The sequence below is a fragment of the Anolis sagrei genome, chromosome 1 (genome assembly GCF_037176765.1).
Source record: "Anolis sagrei isolate rAnoSag1 chromosome 1, rAnoSag1.mat, whole genome shotgun sequence".
In the NCBI taxonomy this organism is placed as follows: domain Eukaryota; kingdom Metazoa; phylum Chordata; class Lepidosauria; order Squamata; family Dactyloidae; genus Anolis; species Anolis sagrei.
The window spans coordinates 76,998,922-77,026,195 of record NC_090021.1 but is presented as its reverse complement, the minus strand read 5'-3'; the positions used below and the strand labels follow the sequence as shown (position 1 = coordinate 77,026,195).

The window sequence follows — 27,274 nt, the reverse complement described above, 5'->3', positions numbered from 1 at the left end:
GCATTTTTACTTAACCAAATGTAAAAAGAAAAAGAAATTTAAAAGAGACTATCTGACAGTCCATGAGAGTTGTTGACACCTCCTGCACTTCATTTGGTTGCCTATTTTTCCTCTAAACAGCAAGTGTTTAGGCGCTAGTCTCTTATACAGAGCATAGCAGCTGAAATATTTAATTAACAAATTAACATACATGGTATATATGGCTTAAGTCTGAGCTTGGACATTTTAATGCATTTTGCAGGTGTTTCTTTCTATGACACTACTGGAACATGGGCCAGTGAAATAGGGCTGAATGACAAGGCTAACAGATCTAATGTGGCATTTATTGTTAATATATCAAGCTAAGAATGGTTTCAGGCTGATAGCAATATATACCGTATGTTGTCTGTCTCCAGTACATTAACTACATCTTTAATTTTGGATCTACCAAATTATTTTAAAGCTCTTTGTTTGCTTTACATTGTTCACATGGCTCAACTTTCACTGTTTATATACTGTATTTTATTTATATTTGTTTTCAAATCTTGTAAAAATAAAAATGATGTTAAGCACTTTTCTTTTAATAATATTCTCTGGGAACTAGATAATCTACATCCTCTCAAATTAAAGTATTTAGACTCTGCACCCATTCTCCTTCCATAAAGTAAGGCAGGTGGTGATCAGAGACACCTGACGTACTTTTACATTTTTTGGATGCCTCATGTCATCCTATTACCATCTTTGAAAACCTTTCCTGTCTAGGGCTTTAAGTTTTTTATTGTCTTGTTCTGGAATTGTCAGTTGTTATGTGATTTGGGAGAATTTTTACTTTTATTTTATAACTTGTTTTGAGACACGCAGTTAACAGAAGTGAAAATTGATGTTTATGAAATGTTTCAAATTGCATTTTATGTGAGATTCTATTGTGTGTTCCCAGCTTAATTCTTTGTGATATTGTGTTACATTCAGTCTATTTAAAGATGTTCACTGTATGTGAGAGTCTATACTAGGACTCTTTTACTCCTGCTAGGAAATGTGTCTGAGATTGAAAGCTTACTTTTAATGTTGCCAAACCCATTTTTAATGGACGGCTTGACACATTTGTTTCAAGATTCCTCTGCTTTTGATATGGGAATCACATTCCATAGACTTAAAGTGGATTTCATAAAAGATAAACCTTAAAATTAAAATGCCTGCAGTTTTAGTTTGTATTCTCTGAGGTGTGACAGTATCAAACCATTTAACAAGTATTGTATTGTATTGTATTTTTACAGGCCGTTTGTATGCCATGCAGACTGGTATGAAGATTGATAGTAAAAATCCAGAATGCCGCAAATTTTTATGCAAACTCATGGATCAACTTGAGGCTGTAAGTCTATCTGCTGTGTTGATAATTGTTGGTATTTGGTTATAGAAACATAGAGAAAATTCCCTTATGTATGTTCTTGCATGAGCATGAATGTAATATTATTCCTGGTGCCATAGGCCTTCATTATATTTTACTCCAAGGCATTTATCTCTGCAGGACCCCTAGATTGGTTCACAGAGAAATTCGTAGTAAGGGAAACAAAGTTGAGGGAAAGGTTGAATGAAATATGTGACGGGGAAAGAAAGAGTACAATCTTAATTTAATGTCCAAGTTCATAGATATTACGGTATTTATTTATTTATTTTATTTACTTCATTTGTATACCGCCATTCTCAGCCCTAAGGCAACTCATAGCGGTTTACAACAAGCAAAAACAAAATGAACAATCAAGGCAAAAATTCAATGCGGCATCAACAAGGTACTTAAAAACAGTTAACACAGAAACAAATTAAACAATCTAACAGTAATAAACATTCAGTGGCGTCTCATAACTAGAATCATGATCCAAACTCGTCAGTCGTAGTTCCATTTCCTGAAATTCATTGCACTGCTTATTCAAACGCCTGTTCAAATAACCAGGTTTTCACTTTCCTCCGGAATACCATCAATGAGGGGGCCAATCTGATTCCATGGGAAGGGTGTTCCACAGGGTAGGCAAATCATAGTTTATTTCACACACAACAACCTTTGTTTTTGTTGTTTTACATGAAATGTTTCTCTTTTGCTTCCCAGTTCAGTAGCCTTAGGTGATGTACAGGAGTTAAACATATTTAAAACATTGAATTCACAAATAAGATCATTTTAAAGGAGACAAAAACAACATCTCAAATATCTGAGGAAGTAGACTTATACTACCAACTTCTTTTAGTTAATCTCTAAGCTTTTGCATACTTATGTTCCAGACTAAGATGACTATGTCATACAATTCCACAAACAATTAAAATAATTGTAGCTCCCCTACTTCCATCCCACCTCAGTTTTAAAAATCAAAGGCCATGCAAAATAATTACACTGGAAACCTGAAAAGGATGTAGCCAGTTTGACTTCCTTTGAGAGGGAGTTCTATAGTCTGTATCCTTCTACAGAAGAACCATTTCATTTGTTGCATAGATGTTAAATTTCAGGCAGGCATTTGTAGGTCAAAAACAGATTAATCTTAAATTGAGTGCAAGAGCAAATTGCAAGATAGTGCAGTTTGTGCAAGACCAAATGGTATATATGGCCTTTAAACTTTGAAAATATTGCACCTACAACATTTTATAGTAGCTGTAAGTTCTGAACAATTTTCAAGGATAACTTGTTAAAGTGTATACAGTAGAGATAATGGAAGTGCAAACCAGTATGGCTGGATCTGCCCTGCCTAGGAAAGAGGACAAGTAGGCAAGTATATTCCTGGGCATGATAGCAATTTGGCTTTTGAAGAGCAATGCTGGATCCAAAAACAACTCCAAGCTACACATGTGATCTCTCGAAAGGAGTACAATCCCATCTGGAATAGGTATAACAGAACTGTCATCTTGTTAGTATCAAACCTCAGTTATTTACTCAGACCCCATCCTTCATTCCATTCAGACAGAGATAGAGGACTTCTATAACCTCCTTTTCTCAATTACAAAAGAAAGAGAGAACTATGCTTCATCAATATACGAATGATGTCCAAGAATCCAGTCAACCCTCCCCACCTTCTCTTTCTTTTTATTTGACTTTTAAAAGTGCCTTGCATTATCCAGGACACGTGTGGGGCAATGTTGACATTCCTCCCAATATGTTTTAGGTCTGTCTTGTTAAGCAAAGAAATGGGAGAGAGGAAATAGCCTCCCTGAACTGAATCCCTTTCTGATGTAAACTGCATCAGTGTTACAGATAACTGTAAATTTAGTTAATATTATTGGTGTTAGACGGCCATCCCCATGTTTTCTGTAGTTTGGGCCATGTAAGAAATATAAGGGTAGTCTAATATTCTTGGGGGGGGGGGGGGGGGTGAAGTGAGAGTCGGAGACATTTTGAAACGGATTTAAATCACAATTTACTGGTTCAAGAGCTATAGGAAGCAACTGGTAAGCAAATGATAGCATCTTTCTTAAAGCCAGGACTGCAAGAGAGGTTGTGGAAGGAGGATGCAGAAGCACAAATAGTTCTGATCTAGTTTATTGAGCTGAAAATATATCTTAACTGGGTCTTTTTTTGTTGTTAAATTTTATTTTATTTAAAGTAATAGGGAAAGGGGGAAATGGATTGATTTTCCAAGTAAAGTGGGAAAACAATTGAATTAAGAGAAAGTGGGAAAGAAGAGAAGAGAGAGAAAGCGAAGATATATGTGTGTGTGTGTGTGCGTGCACACACACACATACACAAACACACATCTACATCTACCTATATATTGTAAAAATGAGAATTATTAACTGGGTCTTTGAATGTTCTTCCATTAATAGAAAAGCTTGATTAGATTCCACCTGATGGAACTTACTTCAGAATAATTGAATTTAGTGTAGGGATTTGGAAGTGTATTGCGGGCTTGTATGCTTTCTTCTTTCCATTCTTTCTTGCCCCTACTAGCTATGCATTATTGATAAATCTAAACAGCAAAAAGTTAAGATAAATGCTCAACCTTTAGTTTCTATGCCCAATTTATACCAAGGACGTCAACGACTTAAATCAAGACATAGTTTTCTAAGATCTACAGAGACACCCGCTGGAACACCCCAGCAAGCGAGAGTCCAAAAGTGGCAGGCCCAAACCCAGCACCTCAATTCATGGGTGATACCAGATGAGAGATTCCCCTCTGGGCACTCAGAAGACTGGGCGACTTTGAAGGCGCTGAACAGACTGCGCTCTGGCACCTCGAGATGCAGAGCCAATCTTAAGAAATGGGGCTACAGGGTGGAATCCTCGGCATGCGAGTGCGGAGAAGAACAAACCACTGACCACCTGCTGCAATGCACCCTGAGCCCTGACACATGCACAATGGAGGACCTTCTTGAGGCAACACCAGAGGCACTCCAAGTGGCCAGATACTGGTCAAAGGACATTTAACCAAATACCAAATTTGCAAAATCTGTGTGGTTTCCCCCCCCCCTTTTTTTTCTTTTTCTTTTTAATCTCTGTGTTTGTTTTGCTCTGTTAGAATTGTAATACAATGGTTGCTGATGACACGATAAATAAATAAATACCAATAAATAAATAAATAAATACAAATAAATAAATACCAATACCAAGGATTGAAAGTGTTTCTTACAATATTCTGTAGGCTTCTCAATAAGAGATGGCTAAAAAAACCATAGATGGGGATGAACGTGGACAGAGATGATATGAGAATGACAGGATTACATTGTGCTATATTTTAAATTCTGGTACTCGAAGAAAGTATCAGAATATCACCTGAACTGAATCCCTTTCTGATGTAAACTGCAACAGTGTTACAGATATCTGGCCTGTAAATTTAGTTAATATTATTGGTGTTAGAAAATAGACTGCCATCCCCATATTTTCTGTAGTTTTTGGCTACTTAAGAAATATAAGGATAGTCTAATATCCTTTGTTTTTATTTTGTAAAGCTACACAAGGATTTCCCTAAATGCCAACAGTAAGTCTATTCAGGTGCCTTAAACCCACCTGTTGTAACTGTAACAGTGTTATTTACTTTGCTGATTTTATTAGGAAACCTGAGGCTTCTTGTGCTCTGTAACATCTTTGAAAAGAGGTCTTTGAGTCGCAATAGGCTGCTTGACTAAGCATTCCAGTAAATCTTCAGGTCACTGGTGCAGTTAGGTTGAACAGGAGGTTTTCATTTCATTAGTTCCTTCTTTATATTAAATGGTACAAGCTCCTTCACAGGAGGAAACTCTATAGCTCTACTGACTGTCAATGCCCAGAAAAGATGTTTTAAGTTAGACAACATTAAGTCTTTATATAGATGTTAATTTAAGGTGAGATGAGGGGCAAAGAGTCCCAGAACATCTAGAAATTTAGACTGACTCAAGCTGAGTACTAACATAGTATGTTATAGTTGTTGGAAAAGTATTGATACTGTTGTTCATCTTTTTAAGGGAATGTTCCTAGTCTTATAGAGTAAACAAAATAAAAACCACAGGAAGTTGTTTTTTTATTAATAAAACTAGCTTGGGATACTCGACAGTATCCAGATTATTTGAAAAAGGCATTTGTTGTTGTTTTGGGATGTTAAGTAATATCATTTAGTTAATTAGTAACACTGTTTATTAGGAAAAAGCCAGTCTTTGATTTCATTTTTTATGAATGCTCCTATTAGAAAATACATAATGATGTTGGTGAACTACAATTCCAAGAATCGTGGGTCAATCCTCCCCAAACCAGGCCTGTATACACATTTGGCCAGGTTGGGTGTGTGTGCCAAGTTTGGTCCAGATCTGTCATCGGCTGGGTTCTCTCTGTGTAAGGGCAAATTACAACTCCCATATGCCAAGGGCAGTCGCCCCCAAATTCTACCAGTATTTACATTTGGCCTCAGTCCCTCAAATGCTTCCAGTCTGTTCAGATGCTGATCAATTCCTCTGTATTTGCTGTGTGCCATAGGAATTTTGTAGGAAAGGGTTAAGGGAGGCAGTGGGCAGGGTCATGGAAATCCCACACAAGGAACCCTGAGGTGCCTGCCTGCAAACACGTCAGATCTAAGATTAATTTCTCCCCAAATGAAAGCATTCCTCGGGTGGTGGGCCATAGCGTTTGGGGAGGACATTGGCAGGGTTTGGGCTACATGTTCATGGCGCTTACTATAACTGCAATGTCAGTTGAGGGAGTGCCTTGGGAGGCTTCTCAGTTCTTGGAACTATGGCCTGTTTGTGGAAGCTGAAGGCTGTTTTGGTAAGCGGACACCTCTGCCACATACACACATACACTTTTTTTTAACTTTTATTGTGTGTATAGACGGTGAACAGTAAACAACCATTTGTACTTGTGTTGCATTCACTCCTTTGGTTCTTCTACATTACATGTCCACTTTTTGACAAACATTTCCCAAACTATCCATGATTGTTTTAAAAAATTAAGTACACTTGTTTAATTTCAGGATCTCTCTAAAAGAGATTTGTTAAGTTTCCCATATTGTTTACAGCTTTAGTACTTGATAGCAATAATGATGAGCAGTCTATTGTTCTTAAATTGTTGCATCGAAGGCCAAAGAGCTGATACCTAGACAAGGCTCCTCAGGTAATGTTACAATCCCAGCTAGACTGTGTTAGAAGGCAAGGGACAAGTTTCAGGGATAGTTTATTTTAACAAACAGTGAATAGGAACTCCCCCAAAAACCAGTTATATTTTCATGATATTCCATCCTCATAATGTGAGCAATGACACAAGCACTACAACCAACAGTTGAAAGGACTGTACAGGAGAATGTCATTCTTTTATCTTCCTGTCTCAGCATACAAATGCACAGAAACTGTTTAGAGCATAGGAGATGCTTTGGCACTGTAGGCCACATCAAACAACAGGTCTGAGAAATAGAAATCTGGGATATGTCCTTACTGCTCATTATGTGGACAAATGTAAATAATCTCTTACATCTCTGTATTTTCTCAGATGAAAAAGCAACTGGGTGATAACGAGGCTGTTACTCAGGAAATAGTTGGCTGTGCCCATGTGGAGAATTATGCATTGAAAATGTTTCTTTATGCAGATAATGAAGATCGAGCTGGGCGGTTTCACAAGTAAGTGGCATAATAAAGGCAATTCATACAGGAACTCGTAATTGTGATAAATTTGGAATCGAAGTTGGGTTATCCTACAAATATAATCAGAACAATTTACCAACCTTCTCTCATTCACTTATGTAATACAGAAATTCCTTTTTGCAAGCTACTGGTGTAAATGGCCACAGCTTTGCTTTGTATTCCGCCCTATCTCCCTGAGGGGACTCAGGGTGGGATACAAATTATTATTATTATTATTATTATTATTATTATTATTATTTTATCCTGTCACCATCTGTCTGAAAGGACTCAGGGCAGCTTACCCATGGCACAAAGTGCCTAAAAACAGAACATAAAATGAAAACAATTTAAAAATACAATGAAATAAAACATAGGAATATAAACAAAAACTAACACTCAATTAAAAACAGTTTTCATTACCAATGGGGTAAGCTACTATCATTGTGGCCAGGTTGTAAATGATGAAACTAGGAATGGGATAAGTGCAAAGCTGTAACCATGGGAAGAGGGCATGGGATAAAGTGCAAGGCTGCATAACAATTGCGTAGGTCAACTAGGAACTAGATGTTCTCAAAAGCTTGTGTAAACAGCCAGGTCTTCAGGTCCCTAAGGAAGGAGGACAGTATTAGGGCTTGCCTAATCTCCCTGGGCATTCCAGAGCTGGGGGGCCACACCGAGAAGGTCCTCTGCCTTGTCCCCACCAACAGCACTTGTGACGGTAGCGGAACCACAGAGGGCCTCCCTAGCAGATCTTAGAACCCGTGCCAGTATATTGGGTGGGGGGGTGCAGTCACGAAGATAAGCAGGACCCAAACCATTTCTCACTTAACAAATAATATCTCACAGAGATATTTTCTTCAACTTGTGTGGGAGGGTGAAAGTTACTCGATTTCATATTCACTTGCTTACAGTAGTGTATTTTTTAACCATTTGAGAAGTTAAAATGTTTTTCCTCTCTCCAGAAACATGATTAAGTCTTTTTATACTGCAAGTCTTCTAATAGATGTCCTAACTGTGTTTGGAGAACTAACAGATGAGGTAAGTTGCAGCATTAAGTAATTTGTGTCATTAACAGCACAACTCAGAGAAACAGATTTTTGCCTCTAACCTTATGCATGACTAAATCTCATTAAGAACAATGGGATTTCTATTAGCTGTGAAGTAACTTGTTTAATTGTGTCGATTAGATTTTGGTCACAAGTTACGAACAGTTTTATGGATTGGAAACTCTTGAATGCTGAAATCCATAGCTACCGTAAAAACCGGCATACTAGACGACTTTCTAAGCCAAGAAAGTCATCTTAAAAGTGGGGGGGTCGTCTTGTGTGCCGGCTATAAGTTCCACCACTTGAGGATGCCGAGAGCGAGGGACGCCAGCAGCCATGAGAGGCCAAAGGGAGCCTGCTGGTCTCGCAGCTCAGCTGGCCAGCCCTCCCGGCAGACCTGCCGATCCTCCTCCTCCCCCCTCGCCATCCCCAAGCAGCGCAGCCTGCTGCTCTTGCCCCTGCACAAGCTCAGCTGGCCACCACCCTCGGCAGGCCTGCTGCTCCTCCTCCCCGTCCTCCTCCTGGAGGAAAAAAGGGCAGAAGAGGCTGCCCTCCACCCCCCAAGCAGCAAAGCCTCCCATTTCCGACCAGCTCAGGCCTCTTTCTCCCTCTCCTCTCCTTCCTCAAACAGTGCAGACAGGCAGGCAGGCTACTCAAGAAGAGTAAAAAAAAAAAACCACCTCCGAGAAAGTCCTGCTGGAGAAACTTCTTTCTCCTGATCCATCTCCCCTCTTTGGGGTTTCCTTCCTTTCTCTTTGCTCAGCTTCTCCTTTCTTTCAGCAGCTAAGTTTTAAAAGTTTTAAAGAGCCTGCAAAGGGAGGAAGAAAAAGGTCTCTTTCCCCCGTTTTGTTTCATTTCTGCAGCCAAGAGCTAGGTAGCCTCTGCAAGGGCGAGCTTGTCTTAAAGGGGAATCGCCAGTGAGAGGGGCGAGCTAGTCTTAAAGGGGAATGCCCTCCAAAAAAACTGCCACAGATTCAGTGCCATGGAGTCACAGCAGTTGTAGTTTTACAAGGTCCTTAGCCTTCCCTGTTTAAGAGAGCCAGTATCATACCAAACTACAAGTCCCAGTTTTCTCTCAGATTGTTTTTAATTTCAACTCTCACAATTCCTAACACCAGGCATAGGCAAAGTTTGCCCATGCCTGGTAGAGAAGCATCCTACATTTCTTCAGGGTACATCAATAGTACTGTAGAAAAACACAAAAGGTTCAGTTCTGTTGAGCACAAACTCACATCACCAGATATACATCTGGAAAAATAACAGAAATGTTCCAAGATAGTTTAGCTTTTGAGACATATCCAGAACATGTTTTCTTTAATAGCAGGAGAAATTAACTCATTTCCAGCCATGCCAACAATGTGTGTATTAAGTGGGAAAATCATGAACACATAGAATCATAGAATCAAAGAGTTGGAAGAGACCTCATGGGCCATCCAGTCCAACCCCATTCTGCCAAGAAGCAGGAATATTGCATTCAAATCACCCCTTACAGATGGCCATCCAGCCTCTGCTTAAAAGCTTCCAAAGAAGGAGCCTCCACCACACTCTGGGGCAGAGAGTTCCACTGCTGAACGGCTCTCACAGTCAGGAAGTTCTTCCTCATGTTCAGATGGAATCTCCTCTCTTGTAGTTTGAAGCCATTGTTCCACGTACTAGTCTCCAGGGAAGCAGAAAACAAGCTTGCTCCCTCCTCCCTGTGGCTTCCTCTCACATATTTATACATGGCTATCATATCTCCTCTCAGCCTTCTCTTCTTCAGGCTAAACATGCCCAGCTCCTTAAGCTGCTCCTCATAGGGCTTGTTCTCCAGACCCTTGATCATTTTAGTCGCTCTCCTCTGGACACATTCCAAAAGTTGCATTTACATCAGGCTTTGGCCCTCCAGGTGTTCTGGATTTCAACTCCCACAATTCCTAACAGCCTACTGGCTGGGTTGCTGTGAGTTTTCCAGACTGTATAGCCATGTTCCAGAAGTTTCCTCTCCTGATGTTTTGTCCAGATCTATGGCAGACATCCTCGGAGGTTGTGAGGTCTGTTGGAAACTTGGCAATATATCTGTGGAAAGTCCAGGGTGGGAGAAAGAACTCTTGTCTGCTTGAGGCAAGTGGGAATGTTGCCAAGTGGGAATGTTGTTGATTAGCATTGAATGGCCTTGCAGCTTCAAAGCCTGGCTGCTTCCTGCCTGGGGGAATTCTTTGTTGGGAGGTGTTAGCTGGTTCTGATTTTGTATTGTTTGAATTTCCCCTGCTTTTTGAGTTTTGTTTTTTTATTTACTGTCCTGATTTTAGAGGGGTTTTTAAAAATACTGGTAGCCAGATTTTGTTCATTTTCATGGTCTCTTCCTTTCTGTTGAAATTGTCCACATGCTTGTGGATTTCAATGGCTTTTCTGTGGAGTCTGACATAATGGTTGTGAGAGTGGTCCAGCATTTCTGTGTTCTCAAATACTGACTGTTAGGAATTGTGGGAGTTGAAGTCCAAAGCACCTGGAGGGCTACAGTTTGCCCATGCCTGATTTAGATCCATCTCAAAAAGGGTATATTCATGAAGCCCTTTGGGCATGACCTTGGAAATACCTGGCTGCAGTGCAAAATCTTCTCAAAATCTTGGGTGGCTTTAAGGCAACTTCTGTCCCCTCAGCTTACCAGTATCTGCTGCATTTCCCTCCCCTGAATTATACTCGAGTCAATACGTTTCCCCAGTTTTTGGTGGTAAAATTAGGTGCCTCGGCTTATATTCGGGTCAGCTTATATTCGAGTATATATGATAACTAGAACTGGATGGCCACCTGTTGGGGGGGCTTGCATTGTGTCTTCCTGCCTGGCAGGAATGGGGTTGGACTGAACGGTCATTGAGGTCCCTTCCAACACTAAGGTTCTATTATTATTGTTATTATTATTTCTGTTATTAAGTAGAACAGGATGGCCACCTGTCGGGAGGGCTTGGACATGTGTTTCTGTCTGGCAGAATTAGGGTTAGACTGGATGGCCATTGGAGTCCCTTCCAATTCTAGGTTTCCATTATTGTTGTTGTTGGGGAAAAGACATTGGACCCAGCTCTGGTCTCACCCTAGGCAAGGTAAGATAGAAATTTATAGAACTTTATTATGCTCCATGGACCCACAACTGTTAAATAAATAACAAACATACAGGAGTTTACAGGTGAGGTAAAGGTTTTCTCCTGACGTTAAGTCCAGTCGTGCCCGACTCTGAGGGTTGGCGCTCATCTCCATTTCTAAGCCGAAGAGCTGGATACTGCTTTGATAGTCTTGGATTTGAAATCAAATCTGATGTTTTTATTTTTTTTATTTTATTCGGTGTGCGATGGAAGAGGGGTGGTCTTATACGGCAAGTATATCCCAAACTCTATATTTTAATTGGAAAAGTTGGGGGTCGTCTTATACGCCCAGTCGTCTTATATGCCGAAATATACGGTAGTGTAGCTCAGGTTCAGGTAGTCCAGTGTGATTTTTGGACAAGAGATTTTAGGATTACAAAATGTTTGAAAAACAAGCCCTAAATTTCTACATGCTGAAGGGACAACACTTACTGCATGCATGAATGTTTAGGAGTTATAGAAAAAAAACTTGATTATTTTATAATCAAGTTTTATAAAACTTTGGAAAGTGTATTATACAACTCCAGAATTTTTTGTATAAAGAGTAGCCCCAGAGGAAGGTTAACTTCATTAGTAGCTGAAACACAGTGGGGGTATTTATCTTATGCTCAATATTAATTTTTACATATGTAAGAAGCATCACAAGAAAGTAGAATTAGCTTCTTCAGCCCACTGAAACCACAAAGAAATAAGTCATTGTAGTCCCCTTCAAAGGGATCCTGTGATGCAGGTTTATGTTCAGGAGTGTGCCCAATATTTAACTATTATTTTTTATTTATTTACAACATGTATTCTCACTCCAAAGGGGACTCAGGGTGGCTTACAGGTTAGAAACAATTCTAAAATACATAATTCAAAAAGGAAAATTATGTGTCAAATTATTTAGCAGCATAAATCCAGAGCTTATGCCAGAAGTTGGTTCCTCTCATTGAATTTGTATGCCATTGGTGCTTATACTGATGTTTCATTATCACCTTGTACCAGATGTTAGCTTGAATTGATGAAAGGGTCTAGAGATCCACGGAAGGGAAGGCAGTTAACACTCATGCATTTTTTAACAAAACTTTAAACAAAACTACATAGTGGTTTTGCTGGACAATCCCAATGATAATAAATGAGAACATGGTGAATTATTTGTAGTTTGTGCTGATTAAGTGACTTGCCCCTGCTTTTGTCAAAGTATAGAGTAAATACAATTTAAGCAATTCTCCATACATGTTTGTTATTCAAACAAAGGCTCATTATTTTGGCTGAACAGAATTAGAGTTAACTATGGCTCTTAAAGGTAAACATGGAAACCATCATAAAGACTACACTAAAATATCAATGTGTGCCAAGTCTACCATGAGTGTCTCATGCAGACATATGTTCTGCAGAAGGTTTAGTCTGGAACATGCTGGAACAGATAAATTCTAAACAAGATGTTCCATTTTCTGGCATTTCCCTTTTGGAAAATAAAATTGAAGGAATTGTGCAAAGTGAACAAAATTAGAGGCCCAAATGGAAAAGAATGCCAGAAATGTTGAAAGCCTTGTGCAGAAATAATAAAAATCATTCAGTTAGTGTAGGCGAACTCTAAAGCTAGTCAAAGAAACCTTTGGAATGCCTGTAAAATTAGTGAAACCCATGTTAAAGTAATTCATATCCCAGAAGCAGGATGCATAAATTCAATTTATGAATAAAGCCTACAGTTCTGAGACTGAACTGCATCCTTCTCGTGAAAATACAAGTATATTGACAAAAACAACGCACAGAAATTTAAAATGTTGGCATTACTATATTATAATCACTTCCTACTAAAGAAATGAATAGTTTAGCAAGCTTCTTCCTTACACCTGAAGGCAGAAGGGGGTTGGACTAGATAGTCTATTGAAAAGAGTAATAACATCTGGCTTAAGAGGCCAATCAGAGGCTACATTTTGCATTTGAACTTGTCTTTTTCTGAATGAGATATAAACTCTTGTTTTACTTCATCTCTATTGTTGTTGTTGTTGTTGTTATTATTATTATTATTATTATTATTATTATTAAGGCTGGATCTAGCGGGGGTGTTTTGATTGTGCATTCCCTGCATCAAGGCAGAATGAAGGGGGTTGGACTAGATGGTCTTCAGAGATCCCTTCCAACATTATTATTATTATTATTATTATTATTATTATTATTAGCCGTTCCCTGCCACACATTGCTGTGGCCCAGTCTGTGTATATGTGTTTTGTGTGTATATATATATTTGTGTATATGTGTGTTTGCATATATATGTGTGGATTTTTGCATGCGTTGTAATGTAGTTTTTGGTTTTTGGCTTTTTAAGTCTCTTCTGCTGTGTTTTTCAGTGTTTTTATGAGTGATGGTCACTTGTTAGCCTGATGGGTATATTGTGTCCAAATTTGGTGTTAATTCGTCCAGTGGTTTTTGTTAATCCCAAAAGGAACATTACATTTTTATTTATATAGATTATTATTAATACTGGATGGCCATCATCTGTCGGGAGTGCTTTTGTTGTGTTTTCCCTGCATCAAGGCAGAATGAAGTGGGTTGAATTAGATGGCCTTTAGAGGTCTCTTCCAACTCTAGGATTCTGTGAAAGGAGCCAAACATGAGCCAATAAAGTGATAATGCAGCTGAAAAGCCCAATGCTGTTCTAGGCTGTGTCAACAGGAGAAACCTAAGAGAAGGCAAAAAGGGACTGATATGACACTTTACCTCAGCTAGTTTTTTAATTGCTTTTAATGATAATTATTTAATACAACTACTTATTTTAACTTATTCTACAATGTTTAGTATTGCCTTTTGTTTATAGGCATTGAATGTTTGCCTGTTACTATGTGGGAAGCCACCCTGAACCCCCATGGGGAGATAGGACAGGGTACAAATAAATTATTGTTATTATTATTATTATTATTAAGTTATTCTTGATACCATATTGGTTTTGTTTACCCTCCTTTTCCACTTACATAACTAGTTTACTGTTTTTCTTTGAAATATGGTAAAAATGCAAAAACATTTAGTCTACTGCTGCCTCAATGTAATGCAATGTAATATCTATTTTTTATTTTGAAATTTACCAGTGGCTGCTGCATTTCCCATCCTTAACTTATATTCAAGTCAATATGTTTTCCCAGTTTTTTGTGGTAAAATTAGGTGCCTCAGCTTATATTTGGGTCGACTTATACTCAAGTATATACAGTATCTTCTTTTCCTATTAAAAATGTGTACAGATATCAGTCAAGAACTTCTTCCAAATCCATTGTTATTCAAAGATGTGTGAATTCTGCCAAGTGCCAGAAGAAAGATGCTCATGGAAAAGGCATCCTCTTCCTTCCTCCCCTGAGGAAGGAAAAGTAACTGAAAATCAACACACCACTGAGAAACTCCAACAGATACCAAGGGACTAGTGTAATGCTAGTAGCCAATATACAGAAACAGAGGACTAGCAAACATATGAAAGTGTAAATAATGACAATTTAAGCATTCCTTGCCTTTATTTACTTTTTAGTTGTAGAGATTTGCGGCCTAAGAGATAAAGAATTTAACTATATATTTTCTTACTTTTAACTATACATTTTATCTTATTTTTCTAGAATATTCAGCACAGAAAATATGCAAGATGGAAGGCAGCTTATATTCACAATTGTCTAAAAAATGGAGAGACTCCGCAGTCTGGACCTATTGGATTGGAAGGAGAATTTTGTAATGCTTTTCCCCCCTTCAAATATTATATATATTCATTTTATTTGAGTTACATTCAGAGTTAGTTCCCTTGAGCAGACTTCCATTCACAGAACCACTCCTGTAGAAAGAACAAAGTAGAAGCAATTTTCATTAATTTACCCTCCTTCATCTCATTCTTAGTGCCCCCTCAAAAAAGCTGTTGGATAGACACTCCAGAACAGTATGTGAGTTGCTGCTCCAGGAGAACCAAAATCACTAAAAATCCTTACACCTGTCCCCACCCAAATGTTTCTAGCAGAAACCTCTGTTGGATCTTAGTGTTTTCTGCAAAGAAAAGGAGCTCTTACATTCATGGAAAGGACAGTTTTCTTCCTTCCATCTTTCCCATTGATCAGTTAGAGGGCTGAGAGGAGCCATCATTTGTGGACTAACATGACAAATAACTGGTACATGTGGGATGGAATGTGCAAGCATGTTACCTGTTGTCCACATAATTTCTGTTTGACTCTCAGTTTTGTAACGGTACCGTTACATATTCCTGTCAAACAAAGGGAATAGCTCCTTTCTTTTTGTTGAATACTATGAGCCAGTTATCTGTAGGAGATGCAGAAACTTGCAAATGTGCCTTGTATTAATTGCCAAAGTAACTTTATGTTCACTGAAAACTGGAACTCTTTCAAGGCTTTGTCTTCATTGGCAATACTTGCTGCTATTACAGCCTACAGCAAATTTTGCCATGGTGTTGCCCAAGTCTTTCACAGACTTCCACAGTCTTTCACAGTGTCTATTTTATGAAAGTTAAATTCACAACCCCACTGTGAGAACTCTATGAAGCCTCCTTTGATCCTGGAATATTCTATCATCTTCCCTAAATTATTAGCTAGTTTGTTTGCTTGTAGAGTCATATCTATCTTATGCCTGAGAGATATAAAAAGAAAGATACTGTCAGTATTTTATGCAGTCAGCTCATATAAAATTAACCAGTCTCCATTTTTCATTATGGCCAGAGAACTCAAATGTGCTCATATGATTGAAAATCAGTGGAAGTATTTCTCTTTTGATGAGCTTCGTTCCATGGCCAGCACTAAGCTATAAGAAGAGGAGGATTTCTTTATCAGCTACCCCTTTTAATGATAGTAACTGTTCTTTGGTCATAACCTCAATTATTTTAGGGGAATTTGATTTTCTTTCTTCTTCAGAAATATTTATGAACCACTTAAATTCGCTAGAAAACAAATTTTAATATTTTTTTCTTCTTGAGAATTAACTGCTGCAGATGCACTTAACATTTTTTAAAAATATATTACTGAAAGGTTGCATTTGTTAGTATTATTTTTGTCTTTTATTAACTTGAGGCACATACAACCTAGCTTTACAAAAAACTATCTGTTTGGATCAGATTGCGAATCCATCTAAAAGAAAGGATTGATATTTAGGATATTCAGTAAAATGTTCTTTAAAAGTTGTATTGTTTGTGACACATAAACTGCAACTTTTAGGGTCCTGCAGTGCCAGAGATCATATGGAAATGTATTCATATTCCAAAATACCCCAAAAAGTCTCATAATTCTTGCTTTGTGCAGTTGAGAAAGAAAAGCAGCATTGTTTAAGTCTACTGGAGGACTTCCCCATTCCTTTCTGCTTGCTCATTTTTTTCCTTCTCTTGCAAGGCCAGTACTCAAAAAGAATGAAATTCACTTTCTGTAGCTTACCAAAATCCAATATTTTCATGTAGTGGTGATCTCCCTGTAATTCTCAACCACTATGCTGTAAAAATAAACACAGACATAAAATCATTCCAGAACATCACACAATCAGTTGCTGTGTTTCATAGTAAACCCTGGATAGCACTTACACAGCACCTGATGAATAAGCAGCAGATGTTGCTAATAGCCTTTCAAACAAACAAACTTGGATCTTTATGCCCAAACTAAAGTCATTGTGCCTCCATGCATCTGAGGAAGTAGACTTTAATCTATGCAAGCTTATGCTACTAACTTCTTTCTCTCAATTTCAAAGAAGCTACAAAATTGCCATGTCAAGTAGCCTAAAACACATCTTTGCAAAACCCATTGCTATATATTTATAAATCTGTAAATAATTACAATACAGATCAGAAAAATAATCAATATGTCCCTGTGCTCTCTTTGCTAGATGATGAAAATGAGGAAGTTGGCTCCCCAGCCTTACCCAGTCAAGACTCACAACCATCCTCCACCTTTGATGTGCCCACAAGCAATGTGCCCACAAGCAATTACACCGGTATACAGATCCCACCTGGGGCTCATGCTCCAGCTAACACTCCTGCTGAAGTGCCTCACAGCACCGGTATGCTCTTTGATCCATTCTATAATGTATGCCTCATCAGGTCCTTTCTGTAGATTTATTGACTATGTGGTAATGCAAGGATTAGATGAAGAGGTCTCTGTCATATTCTATTCAGAACCAAATGAAATAAAGAAGGACGGGTGGGTTCAGCACAGCACTGAATGGTGTCCTAGACCTCTCCAATCTAATATATATATATATATATATATATAGAGAGAGAGAGAGAGAGAGAGAGAGAGAGAGAGTCTCTTAAAAGAAAAACTTTCTTCAGTTAACCTTTCTGTTCATAGTTGTCTATAAAATCATTTTCAGAAATAAAGACTGCTCTGGCATAGTAAAGACTAACTACTTCATTCTAGCTTGAGCTTTTTGGACTGATATTATTCAGAATGTCAGATATATATATACCAGACACATAGGTGCCGGTGAGATTGCAATTAGTTTGGTATCAATTAAGTGTAAAGAATATTGACAGTGACAATTACCTTATTAGTATTGGGCATCCACAGGGTGGATGCTAGTTAACCAAATATTCTAGCACTGCGTAAGTCAGTTGACAAATTGAACATGATAATAATTATACCAATAAAAATCACTAGTTATAGAATTAAGTTGCATAATTAATTGTTTTTGACAGCCTTTCATATTGAAGTTAATTTGATGTAAAAACACTAAATTCAGGTTAAATATAATGTCCATCATTTTGCATAGAAGTAGAGAGAACCGACTCCATGTAGAATTCAGAAAGAAACTGCTGACAAAAAAAAATAGCATTGACAACATTGTAAGATGAGCAAGTCAATGAGCCCATGTTGTGAGTGACATTATGGCATCCCTAGGTCATCAGATAGTACCCTGTTCTGCACTTTCTCCACTTTCCCAGCCCTATGATACTCTATGCACTATCCCTTTCCCGGCCCTTTTATAGTTGACCATGCCCATTTTGTAGTCCTGGCCATTGCTTTTTGTTAAACATTGTCGGATGGAGATATAATTGCAATTGGCTTAAGTCTTTAATGTGGTGTTTTAGTAAGATTTTTGTGTGTCATGATGCTTTTATTTTAATCTGTCTGTATGATTTTCTTCTTGGCAATTGAATGTTTTGCCTTATATGTTGGAAACTGCCCTGGATCCCTTTGGGGAGATAGGGTGGTATACAAATAAAATTATTATTATTATTATTATTATTATTATTATTATTATTATTTTGTCTTCAGAGTTGCTATTTTAGTCTGTTACAGGTTGGAAGCTTAAGCTTTATAAGCAGTAGAAATATTATTTGTGGTAGCTGTTACTTAAATATTGACTTGGACTTGTAGTGAAGAAGGAACCTAATTGTTTTTTTCCAGTTTACTTCTACAGTAATCATAGAGTCGTATGTATGTGAAAAAGGAAGAAAATAGCTTATGCGATCCCTCTTCCTTAAATTTCTACAGCAACCTGTAAAGTAGATTGTGCAACTGTTTGAAATGCAAAAACAGGATTTCTTTCTTTCTTTTTCTTACCCACAGGTGTGACAAGCAGTACAGTTCAACCCGCTCCTCAAAATATTCCAATCATAGATCCATCACTTTATAATGTCCAACCTGGAGGTAATTATTTTGTTTCTCTGCAACCATGTGAATTATTCAAAAAAGCATGAACAACTGAATATGAATATGGAGTTGTCGACCTGTACTTAGTTGAAAGTAAGCATAATGCATAAATTTACAACCATTGTCTTAAAAGAGTAAAGTCTGACCTAAGCACAACTTCTGTGAAGATATGGTTAGTTCTAGCAGCAGCCATTCTTAATGTTTTAGTTGAAAGCCCTTCACACATAAAAAAGGTTTTTCTTGCTTTTAAAAAAGTATATTTCAAAATACATATATAATTGATATTACAGTAAATCCTTGAGTTACAAACATCCGACTTTCAAGCCACTCATAGTTAAGAATGGGAGTAAGGGAACAGGAACTGAGAAAAATTTACCCCTTGGAATGGAAATTGAATCCTGAAATAGTTGTCATGGAAAAAAGGTGTTTCAGCTTATGTTTTCTCACCAATCCTTGTTTCCACAACCAGCCCTTTTTTTTTTCAAAATCCAATCATCACAGGGACATAAAGTAAGTTGAAATGTTCTGAACAGGGGCCCAGTCAGCAAAACAAACACTACAGAAGTGCAAACCCTTTCCTATGTTATCCAATGCTAAAGAATATAGGCTGGAGTTGCACTTTAAAAGTGTACCTGTTCCAACTTACAAACAAATTCAGCTTTAGAACAAACCTACAGAATGTGTCTTGTTTCTAACTTGGGGATTGCTTGTATATGTCATATATTTTTCCAATTTATTCTAGAATGTATTCATTTTGTACAAAATATATTTTGAAGTCGTTTTGACCCTCTAGCTTAAAACTATCTCATAACTTTGTGACATATGAAAATGCCAAAATGGATGAGGAGTTAGTCTTGTTCGGTGAAGACAGTGAGAAGGGTAATATATGTTATCCAGATATGAAAAGTACGCTGACTGTTGTGAAGTTACAAATCACATTTGCAACGTTGCCATATAAAATACATTGTTCGTGTCTTGGAATCTAGTCAGATACTGGCAATCAATCCATTAGAATTCGATATACTCCATAACAAGGCAGGTGGAATGTGCCCAATTGGCTATGTGTGACCACCAAGGCTTTTGTCACAAGTATTCTCCCTTCAAGAAAGAAAATGTAGGGGAAAAATGTTTTTACTGCTTCAGAAGCCGTCGATTTTAGTTTTGCCAGGTCAAGAGGCCTCCATAACAACACCTAATTCAAAAATCAAAAGTAGAAGTCACTTACAGTTTGTTTTTGTTTTTTGTTTTTCCAGAGTTCTTGGGGGGGGGGGGGTGAAGATGGTTGGTTGAACCTTGTAGCATGTTACCTCACTCAAACCACAATGGAAAAGTAGCCCTCCCAACACAACCATGCACTGTCCACCCCAGTCCATCATAACTGATGTGCTTTCTTCTGAGGTGCCTGTAGCCAGAGACTTAGTTTTAAAAAAAATGCTCTGGTAGGTATGTTGAAAATACAGAAATAAGCATTTCATGCCCACATCCAAATGTATTGGCAGTTTTCAAAACCTGAACATTGTTAGTTTTTGTACCAGAGAACTGGCATGTTACTCTTTTCTTTGATAAATGATTATATATTGTATTGTTTTTAGTACTATCTGTTGCTTTGAGTATCTTTTCAGAGAAAAAAGCAGCCTATTATTATTATTACTGTTACTACTGTATAGTAACATCAGATGAGAAACATTGGATCAACTATTTCTGTAATAATAGTTTAAAAATATAATGGTGCTTTAATGTGATGATTATTTAATTTTATTTTTCTATGACGTTTTTAGCTTACCTTGTTTTATCCTATTAGTAAGCTACCTTAGGTTCAATGCTGGGAGAAAAGCTTAATGAATATACAGCAAATAAATAAATAAAGGTCTGTAATAAAATACTTTCCACAAAAACTTCAGAAAGCAGTTACTTGTTAATGATAGCCATATACCACCCTATGACAGAATACAGTAATATTAAAATATAAGCAAATGTCCCCTGCCCCGCTTACTGTAGTGGACATTGATTGTCTATTATCATCTGAAAGGGACTTAAGAGTTGTGTTAACCACAATCAAAGATGTCAAATCCTGGCAAACCTGGATTTAGGGTTTATCAGTCCTATCTAATGTATGAATGAGTAGTTTTCAAGAGATTGAATTTGAGCTCTCAGAAATCCTGTCCATTGGCCATGCTAGCTAAGACTTCTGGAAATTGCAGTACATAGAAAAACCCCAAACTGTTCGTCTAGGTATGCAACCAAATTGCCTAGGACATCAAGAGAAGTATGAGCAGCTGATATTCTACCATTCTGCACAGTTTTAAATAGCCAGTTTTTAAATAAATACAAGCTTTCTCATATATTTAAAATTGCTTCCCTTCCGCAATAGCCAAATTTCTTTATCTCTGATCTGAATACATTTTCAGCTTCTGTATCAGGTTCCAAACTGTTTAGCTGAAAGATTCATAGTTGGTGGAAGTTAACTGTGAACTGTCACATTGCAGCAACAAATATAACTACTATGCTAATATTTTCCTTGGATTTGCAAAGAGTCTGGCTTTTTCTAGGCTGCAAAAGGCAGAGTCTTACCTATGTGTCAATATTTTTGATATTTCAAGATTTGGTTCTTTTAGTTGATGCAAAAAACATCTACCAAATATATGTATCTCTCTTATTTTAAAATGATTTTAAAAATATTTCCAGTTTTTTTCTTAATCATTTACAAATAATGGTAAACCCTTTTCCTGAAATGTTGCTATAATGGTATCTGAAGTAGGATTCAATAATAATAAGACCTGTTGCCAACATAACATGTAATAGAGTAGGTACTGTAAAAATAAGATTAGATTGGTTAATTTAGGCTTCGTTCCAAAAAGTCCAGAGAATACTGGACTGATGCCTTGTCTGTTTTCTAAAAGAATGATTTTCAAGTTGCTTTTGGCATCTCCATATGAAAAAACAAAATGTCCTTGAGACGGTCTTTGGGGTAAATTGTTCTTGCTGTGTTTTTTTAAAAGGGAAGGAGGTCACCACTGACCAAACTTTAAAAATGAAATGTGGACTTAAGCTTCTGCTGATGGATTTTCAGCTGCATATTGCAGATATAACTGTAGAATAAACCACATGATTCAGTATTGAAGTTATAGCTGACAGAAATTCAATATTTTTCACAGAACAGTTGGTGTTATGTTTGATACAGCAATGGAGTGAATATCGTCTGCTATAGGCACATGCATTCTTGACTGTTTCTGAAATAAATGCTTCCAAAGTAATAGAAATAATCCTGAACTGAGTATTTTTATAAGTTGTTAAAAAGGTTGGGCTGTAAACTGGTCAAAACAAGATTTTTTTTTTACCCTGCTCTATCTCACCCTGAAGGGGACTAAGATTTGGCCAGTTGACTACTCAGTCATTGCCAAATGCATTGGATTTGATCCAGAGTTTCCTTTCCTCCAGCAGAAGGCGCTTCCTGCAACAGAATGTTTTTATCCGTCAAAGGAAGACTCCTTCCACTCAAGGAAGGAAACATTCAATTCCAGCTAGTTAACTTCATTAGAACAACAAAAATAATTAATGATCACCAAGTTTGACACTTAACACTTAACACGAATTATGCAAACCTAGTTCTTCAACAGTGGAAGTAACACAAAGTTGTAATGGATTGCAGTTATGTAACATTTCCATCAATGTATACAGTTCCTCTGCTGAAGTCAGTTTAGTCTCAACTAGAGTTAGCACATTGTATGAGTGGTAACTTGTTAGACGAGGAAATAAGTTCCACTGATTCAGTGGATCTAATCCGGTTAAGACAGTTGTATTTATTCATTCCGGAATGTTAAAGACTGCAATCAGAGTAATCAGGAATCCACCCGAATTCATATAACTCCTGAGGTGGGCTATTTTAATAGGTTGCCCTGTAGAATCTACAAGTTCCAATGACTCTATGCCCACCAAATAGCTGATAGCTCCCATACACACACACCCTGAAATGAAGCTCTTTATTAACTTTGACTTTATTTTTATAACCCACCTCAATCTCCCTGGAGGGGCTTGTGGTGGCTTACATGGGATGAGTCCAATGAAAAATAATTAAAATACAACACACTAAATACATAAACAACAGCATAAACAGAATAAAACAACATTATAACAGAATATAAGAGAAACCATCAAACCAACAACCAATTAACCTGCAGTAATAGTCAATTACTGGACATGGGTGGGCAGAGTGATGCAAATCAATTATGAGGATAGGGCTGATGGATAAAGTGCATCATATTTATCTTATAAGTATATGTTGAGACAACTGTAGTTTCAAACTTTCCATTAAGTATAGAGGATTAATTCTTTGGTTGCAACTGAGCACATTCCTTGTGTTTTTTCTTCAGTAAAATTCTGCCACTTGCACCAAGCTGTTGCTGCATTAGTAATACAAACTTCATTTCTGGTTCTCTTTTACCTGTCAGGGAAAAGAAAATATGGCAATGCTGTGCATATCTTGCATCACAGGATGAGTGTATTTTGTAACAGGGATGTCCCCCTATCTAGACAAATTATACTGAAGTAGCATGAATGGCCTCAGTTGTGTTCCCAGCTGAGGGGAAATGTAAGATTAACGCATGAGGCATTGTACTTGGTTTTTGTGTAGATTGTAACATGATTACCCTCTAATTGACTAGAGTTTTTAAAAGCCTTCCTTAGTGGCTTCAAATAAAGGGCAAATCTCTCTCAAAGTATTGGCTTACTCATAAAGGGTATCAGGCATCTTTGGTATTCACAATTGATATTAACAAGTCATTTCAAGTGCTTCAGCAAATATGTGTGTTATATAGTGATCCTAACTTTTGGTCATCTGTCTTTATTTTCACAGGGGAAATTCGTTTGACTCCTGAAGATTTCGCCAAGGCCCAGAAATACTGCAAATATGCTGGCAGTGCTTTGCAGTATGAAGATGTAAGCACTGCAGTGCAGAATCTACAGAAAGCCCTCAAATTGCTGACTACAGGCAATGAATGAGACCTTTGTCTTTGACTTCTGCTTAAAAAACTAACAGTCCATCACTCCTACCTTCAACCCGTCAGAGAAACACAGTTGCACAAAACCTTTTGATTTCTCTGACCAAAAAAAACTACAAAATCTGTCTCTGTATCAGATTCTTTCTATAGTGTAATCTGGAGCTATGGCCTGCCTTCACTTCTTGACAGAGTAACAGGAACCGTCTGGGAAAGTTAATTGAACTCTCAATATCAGTTCTACGTGCATTTGATCCAGTAATGTGGAATTTATGCTATCCTTTTTATAATTTCAAGTTGGGATTGTCAGAAGTATCAATCAGCATTGTTTGGGAATGCAGTGTAATTTTAAATTTTAATTCAGCTATTTAGAGGAAGAGGACAGAAAACATCCAATGGTGATGCTGAAGGAAAAAAGTAGAGGAAATATTTTCTTAGATGCTGCCATATCAAGCTAAAAAAGTAGGAAGTATTTAAAAGATATTTTGGGGAAACCATCTTAATAATTTTTTATTTCAGCATTTAGCTAGCTGATCTACTGTGTTTTTTCCCTTTGCCTATATCATTTTGGGGCATTCAAAATTTAAAACCCATCGCTTGATAGCTGAATGTTGTGATCATTTCCATTTGGTTCTATACCTTAGAAAGAAGCCATGGTTCTCATTAAATACCTGAACTATGGTGTTGAGCTGTTTACAATATATTTTATCTGCATCCCTCTCAAGCAGTATGTTTGCTAAATAAATCTAAATTTGCAATTAATACTGGATTGTAGATGCCATTAAAACATATTTGATCCCTTATATGTGGTGCTGAATTCTTAGCACAATTTCAAAATGTGCATATATACAGTGTGTGTGTGAGAGAGAGAGAGGGGGGGGGGAGGGAATAAAATTGTGTATGGCCACCACAATTCTTAATTAATAGAGAATTTCAGATATTGACAGCAATGTAGCAAATATTAGCTGCAGATGAAACACTTCTAGTACTGAAATACTGCTATGGCAGAAAGGAATGCCGGCTGTCATTGTTGCCACACTTGCATACAATCCTTTCTTATGATTAGTTTGGCTGAATCATGAAGCAGTGTCATTTCCAAAGGACATGCTTTGAAAGTCTGTTTTCTCCAACGTTGGCGATTCCAACATGCTCAGTTCAGCAGAGCCAGGAACAATGTTGCTCTGGGTAGTATTTTTCATCCAAATAAATCCTGGAATACTTGCAAATTCCAAAATTAGAAAATACTCCAGTTTTTCTGGCATTGGGTAAATGTGGAAACTTTATAAAACAAAGCAGTCTTTTGCCAGTAACACACAACTGTTTTGGAGAACGGAAATCCAGTAGGCAATTGGACGTGCTATGGGAACTGTGAACACCAGGGGTTTGATCCTCACTTTCTGCTCTGTTCTGTAGCAACACTTCTTTTCACAGAAATATTACATACAGAGAAGAGGTACTTTTGTTCACAGAATCCTGGTTGTCATAGAATCCTGAACTTTTATCTTGATGTAGAATCAGCTACCTATTTTTGGAGCATTTTTCATTTGAAAGCTACTTCCTCACCCACATTCCCCTCTCACACACAGCAAGAATGAATGCTTACCAGGAGAGTACCACCTACATATTCATCTAACAATTCTGCAATAGCTTATAGTAGAGATGTTAAACTCTTCCTTAGCTAAATTCAATCCTTTAAAAAAAAAATCGGTGAACACTGCATTACATGTGTTGCCTGAATTTCATTCATTCTTACAGATGCATTTACTAAAGCTAAACTCAGTTTAAATCTTCTTTTAGAGGTGGCGAAGAGTGACTTATCTGCACTGGAGTGACATGGCACTACATTTTAGACACTTTTCTCCAGCAATGTAGCAAAAAAAATTGTCTGATGAACAAAAATGTACAACTTTTTAGGATGGAAAAAAAGATAAACATTCCATCTGACTCGTTTTCATTTCCTTGTCATTTGTATGTTACACACAACTAATAAAAGGATTCTAAGTGATTTATTATTCTGTCAAATGTCACAACTGCTTTGATTTTGCTTCCTAATACTTTCCTATAGTCGTGATTAAAAAAACTAGGTGCTTTATTTATGAACTGGAGTTTGTACTCTAAATATAAAAGATATTTGTTTGAGAGCATGGGTCTCATAAAAAAGGTAAAGGTTTCTCCTTGACATAAAGTATAGTCATGTCCAACTCGGGAAGGGGTGTGTGTGCTCATCTTTTCTAAGCTGAAGAGCCAGTGTTGACCGCAGACACCTCCAAGGTCATGTGGCCGGCATGACTGCATGGAGTGCCATTACCTTCCCGCCAGAGCGGTAACTATTGATCTACTCACATTTCTTTCGAACTGCTAGGTTGGCAGAAGCTGGGCCTAACAATAGGAGCTCACCCCCACTCCCTGGATTTGAACTGCCGACCTTTCGGTCAGCAAGTTCAGCAGCTCAGTGGTTTAACCTGCTGCTCCACTGGGGGCTCCATATATCACTATATCTAAATGCAATTGTTAACTGCAAATAGAATGAACTCATTAAATCATTACAAAATTGTCAATTATATTACAGTGTTTACACTCAGAGCCAAGCATAGGGGGTGAAAAACTGGCAAAATAATTCACTTTTTGTTTAATTTCAATGGAGCAAAATCGTGACCAAGGGTTGAATCCCTGCTAGGCCACTTGGTGACCTTAGGAAAGTCACACTTCAGCCTCGGAGGCAAAGGGAAACTCCCCTCTGAACAAATCTTGCCAAGAAACTTCATGAAAGGTTCACTTTAGGATTAGATTCACCTTAGGATCGTGGTAAGTCAAATTACTTCAAAGCATACAACAACAAGCCATGCATTCTTTGCTTGTGTTATATCCACTCTCATGGATATACGATGTGGCTGCAAAAGAATGAAACATGCTTTCTCCCAGCCCAGTGCCTCCCAGGCTAACAGATGTGGGAATTGACTTTTTTTCCAATGTGGTACAGACCAATACTAAATGTTAGCTCATTGGGTCCAACTGTTCCTTTCTTGGAAATTTTCCAAGGACCAGCCATCAATGGCTGAGCCATCACCAGTCTGGGCATGCCACTACCTTAGTCCAGATAGTTCTCAAGTCATCCTTGTGTTTTGCTTCCCTTCTCTTCCTTATTTTAGTCAGTATTCAATCTCTCCGCCAGCAGTCGGCATTAGATTGTTGTCATCATCAACAGCAACATGGACACAAGAAACCCACCAGCAAATTTTGGATGGGTCAGACATCCCCTTTTGAAGTACAATAATAGATTCTACTTGTATTAGCTCCATGTGCTCAATATCTGCTCTGATGGTCAGGTAAACCCTCTGGATTAGCTTAAAGTACAAAGTAGTGAAAGTATATTTGCTTATATCTTTTATCCTTTGATATGCCAAGCACAAGTTAGATTTTTTTTTGTTTTGTTTTGTTTTTTGCAGTTTACATGGAAGAGGGGAAAATAACTTCCTCCAATAGACTTG

At 37.6% G+C, this 27,274-nt stretch overlaps 1 protein-coding gene across 2 annotated transcripts in view; it reads left to right on the top strand.

Moving 5' to 3' along the window:
- Positions 1–25,791, top strand: part of VTA1 (vesicle trafficking 1) — a 35,245-nt gene extending 9,454 nt beyond the window's left edge. The window contains exons 2-8 of one of the 2 annotated variants that reach the window (XM_060753472.2): positions 1,254–1,348; positions 6,905–7,032; positions 7,998–8,073; positions 14,779–14,887; positions 17,024–17,197; positions 18,709–18,789; positions 23,645–25,791. In XM_060753472.2, the coding sequence (XP_060609455.1) occupies positions 1,254–1,348; positions 6,905–7,032; positions 7,998–8,073; positions 14,779–14,887; positions 17,024–17,197; positions 18,709–18,789; positions 23,645–23,790 (809 nt within the window). In that variant the 3' untranslated portion in view covers positions 23,791–25,791. The remainder of the gene's footprint in view (positions 1–1,253; positions 1,349–6,904; positions 7,033–7,997; positions 8,074–14,778; positions 14,888–17,023; positions 17,198–18,708; positions 18,790–23,644) is intronic. The other variant, XM_060753473.2, reaches the window with a different exon arrangement.
- The last annotated feature ends 1,483 nt before the right edge of the window (positions 25,792–27,274 follow it).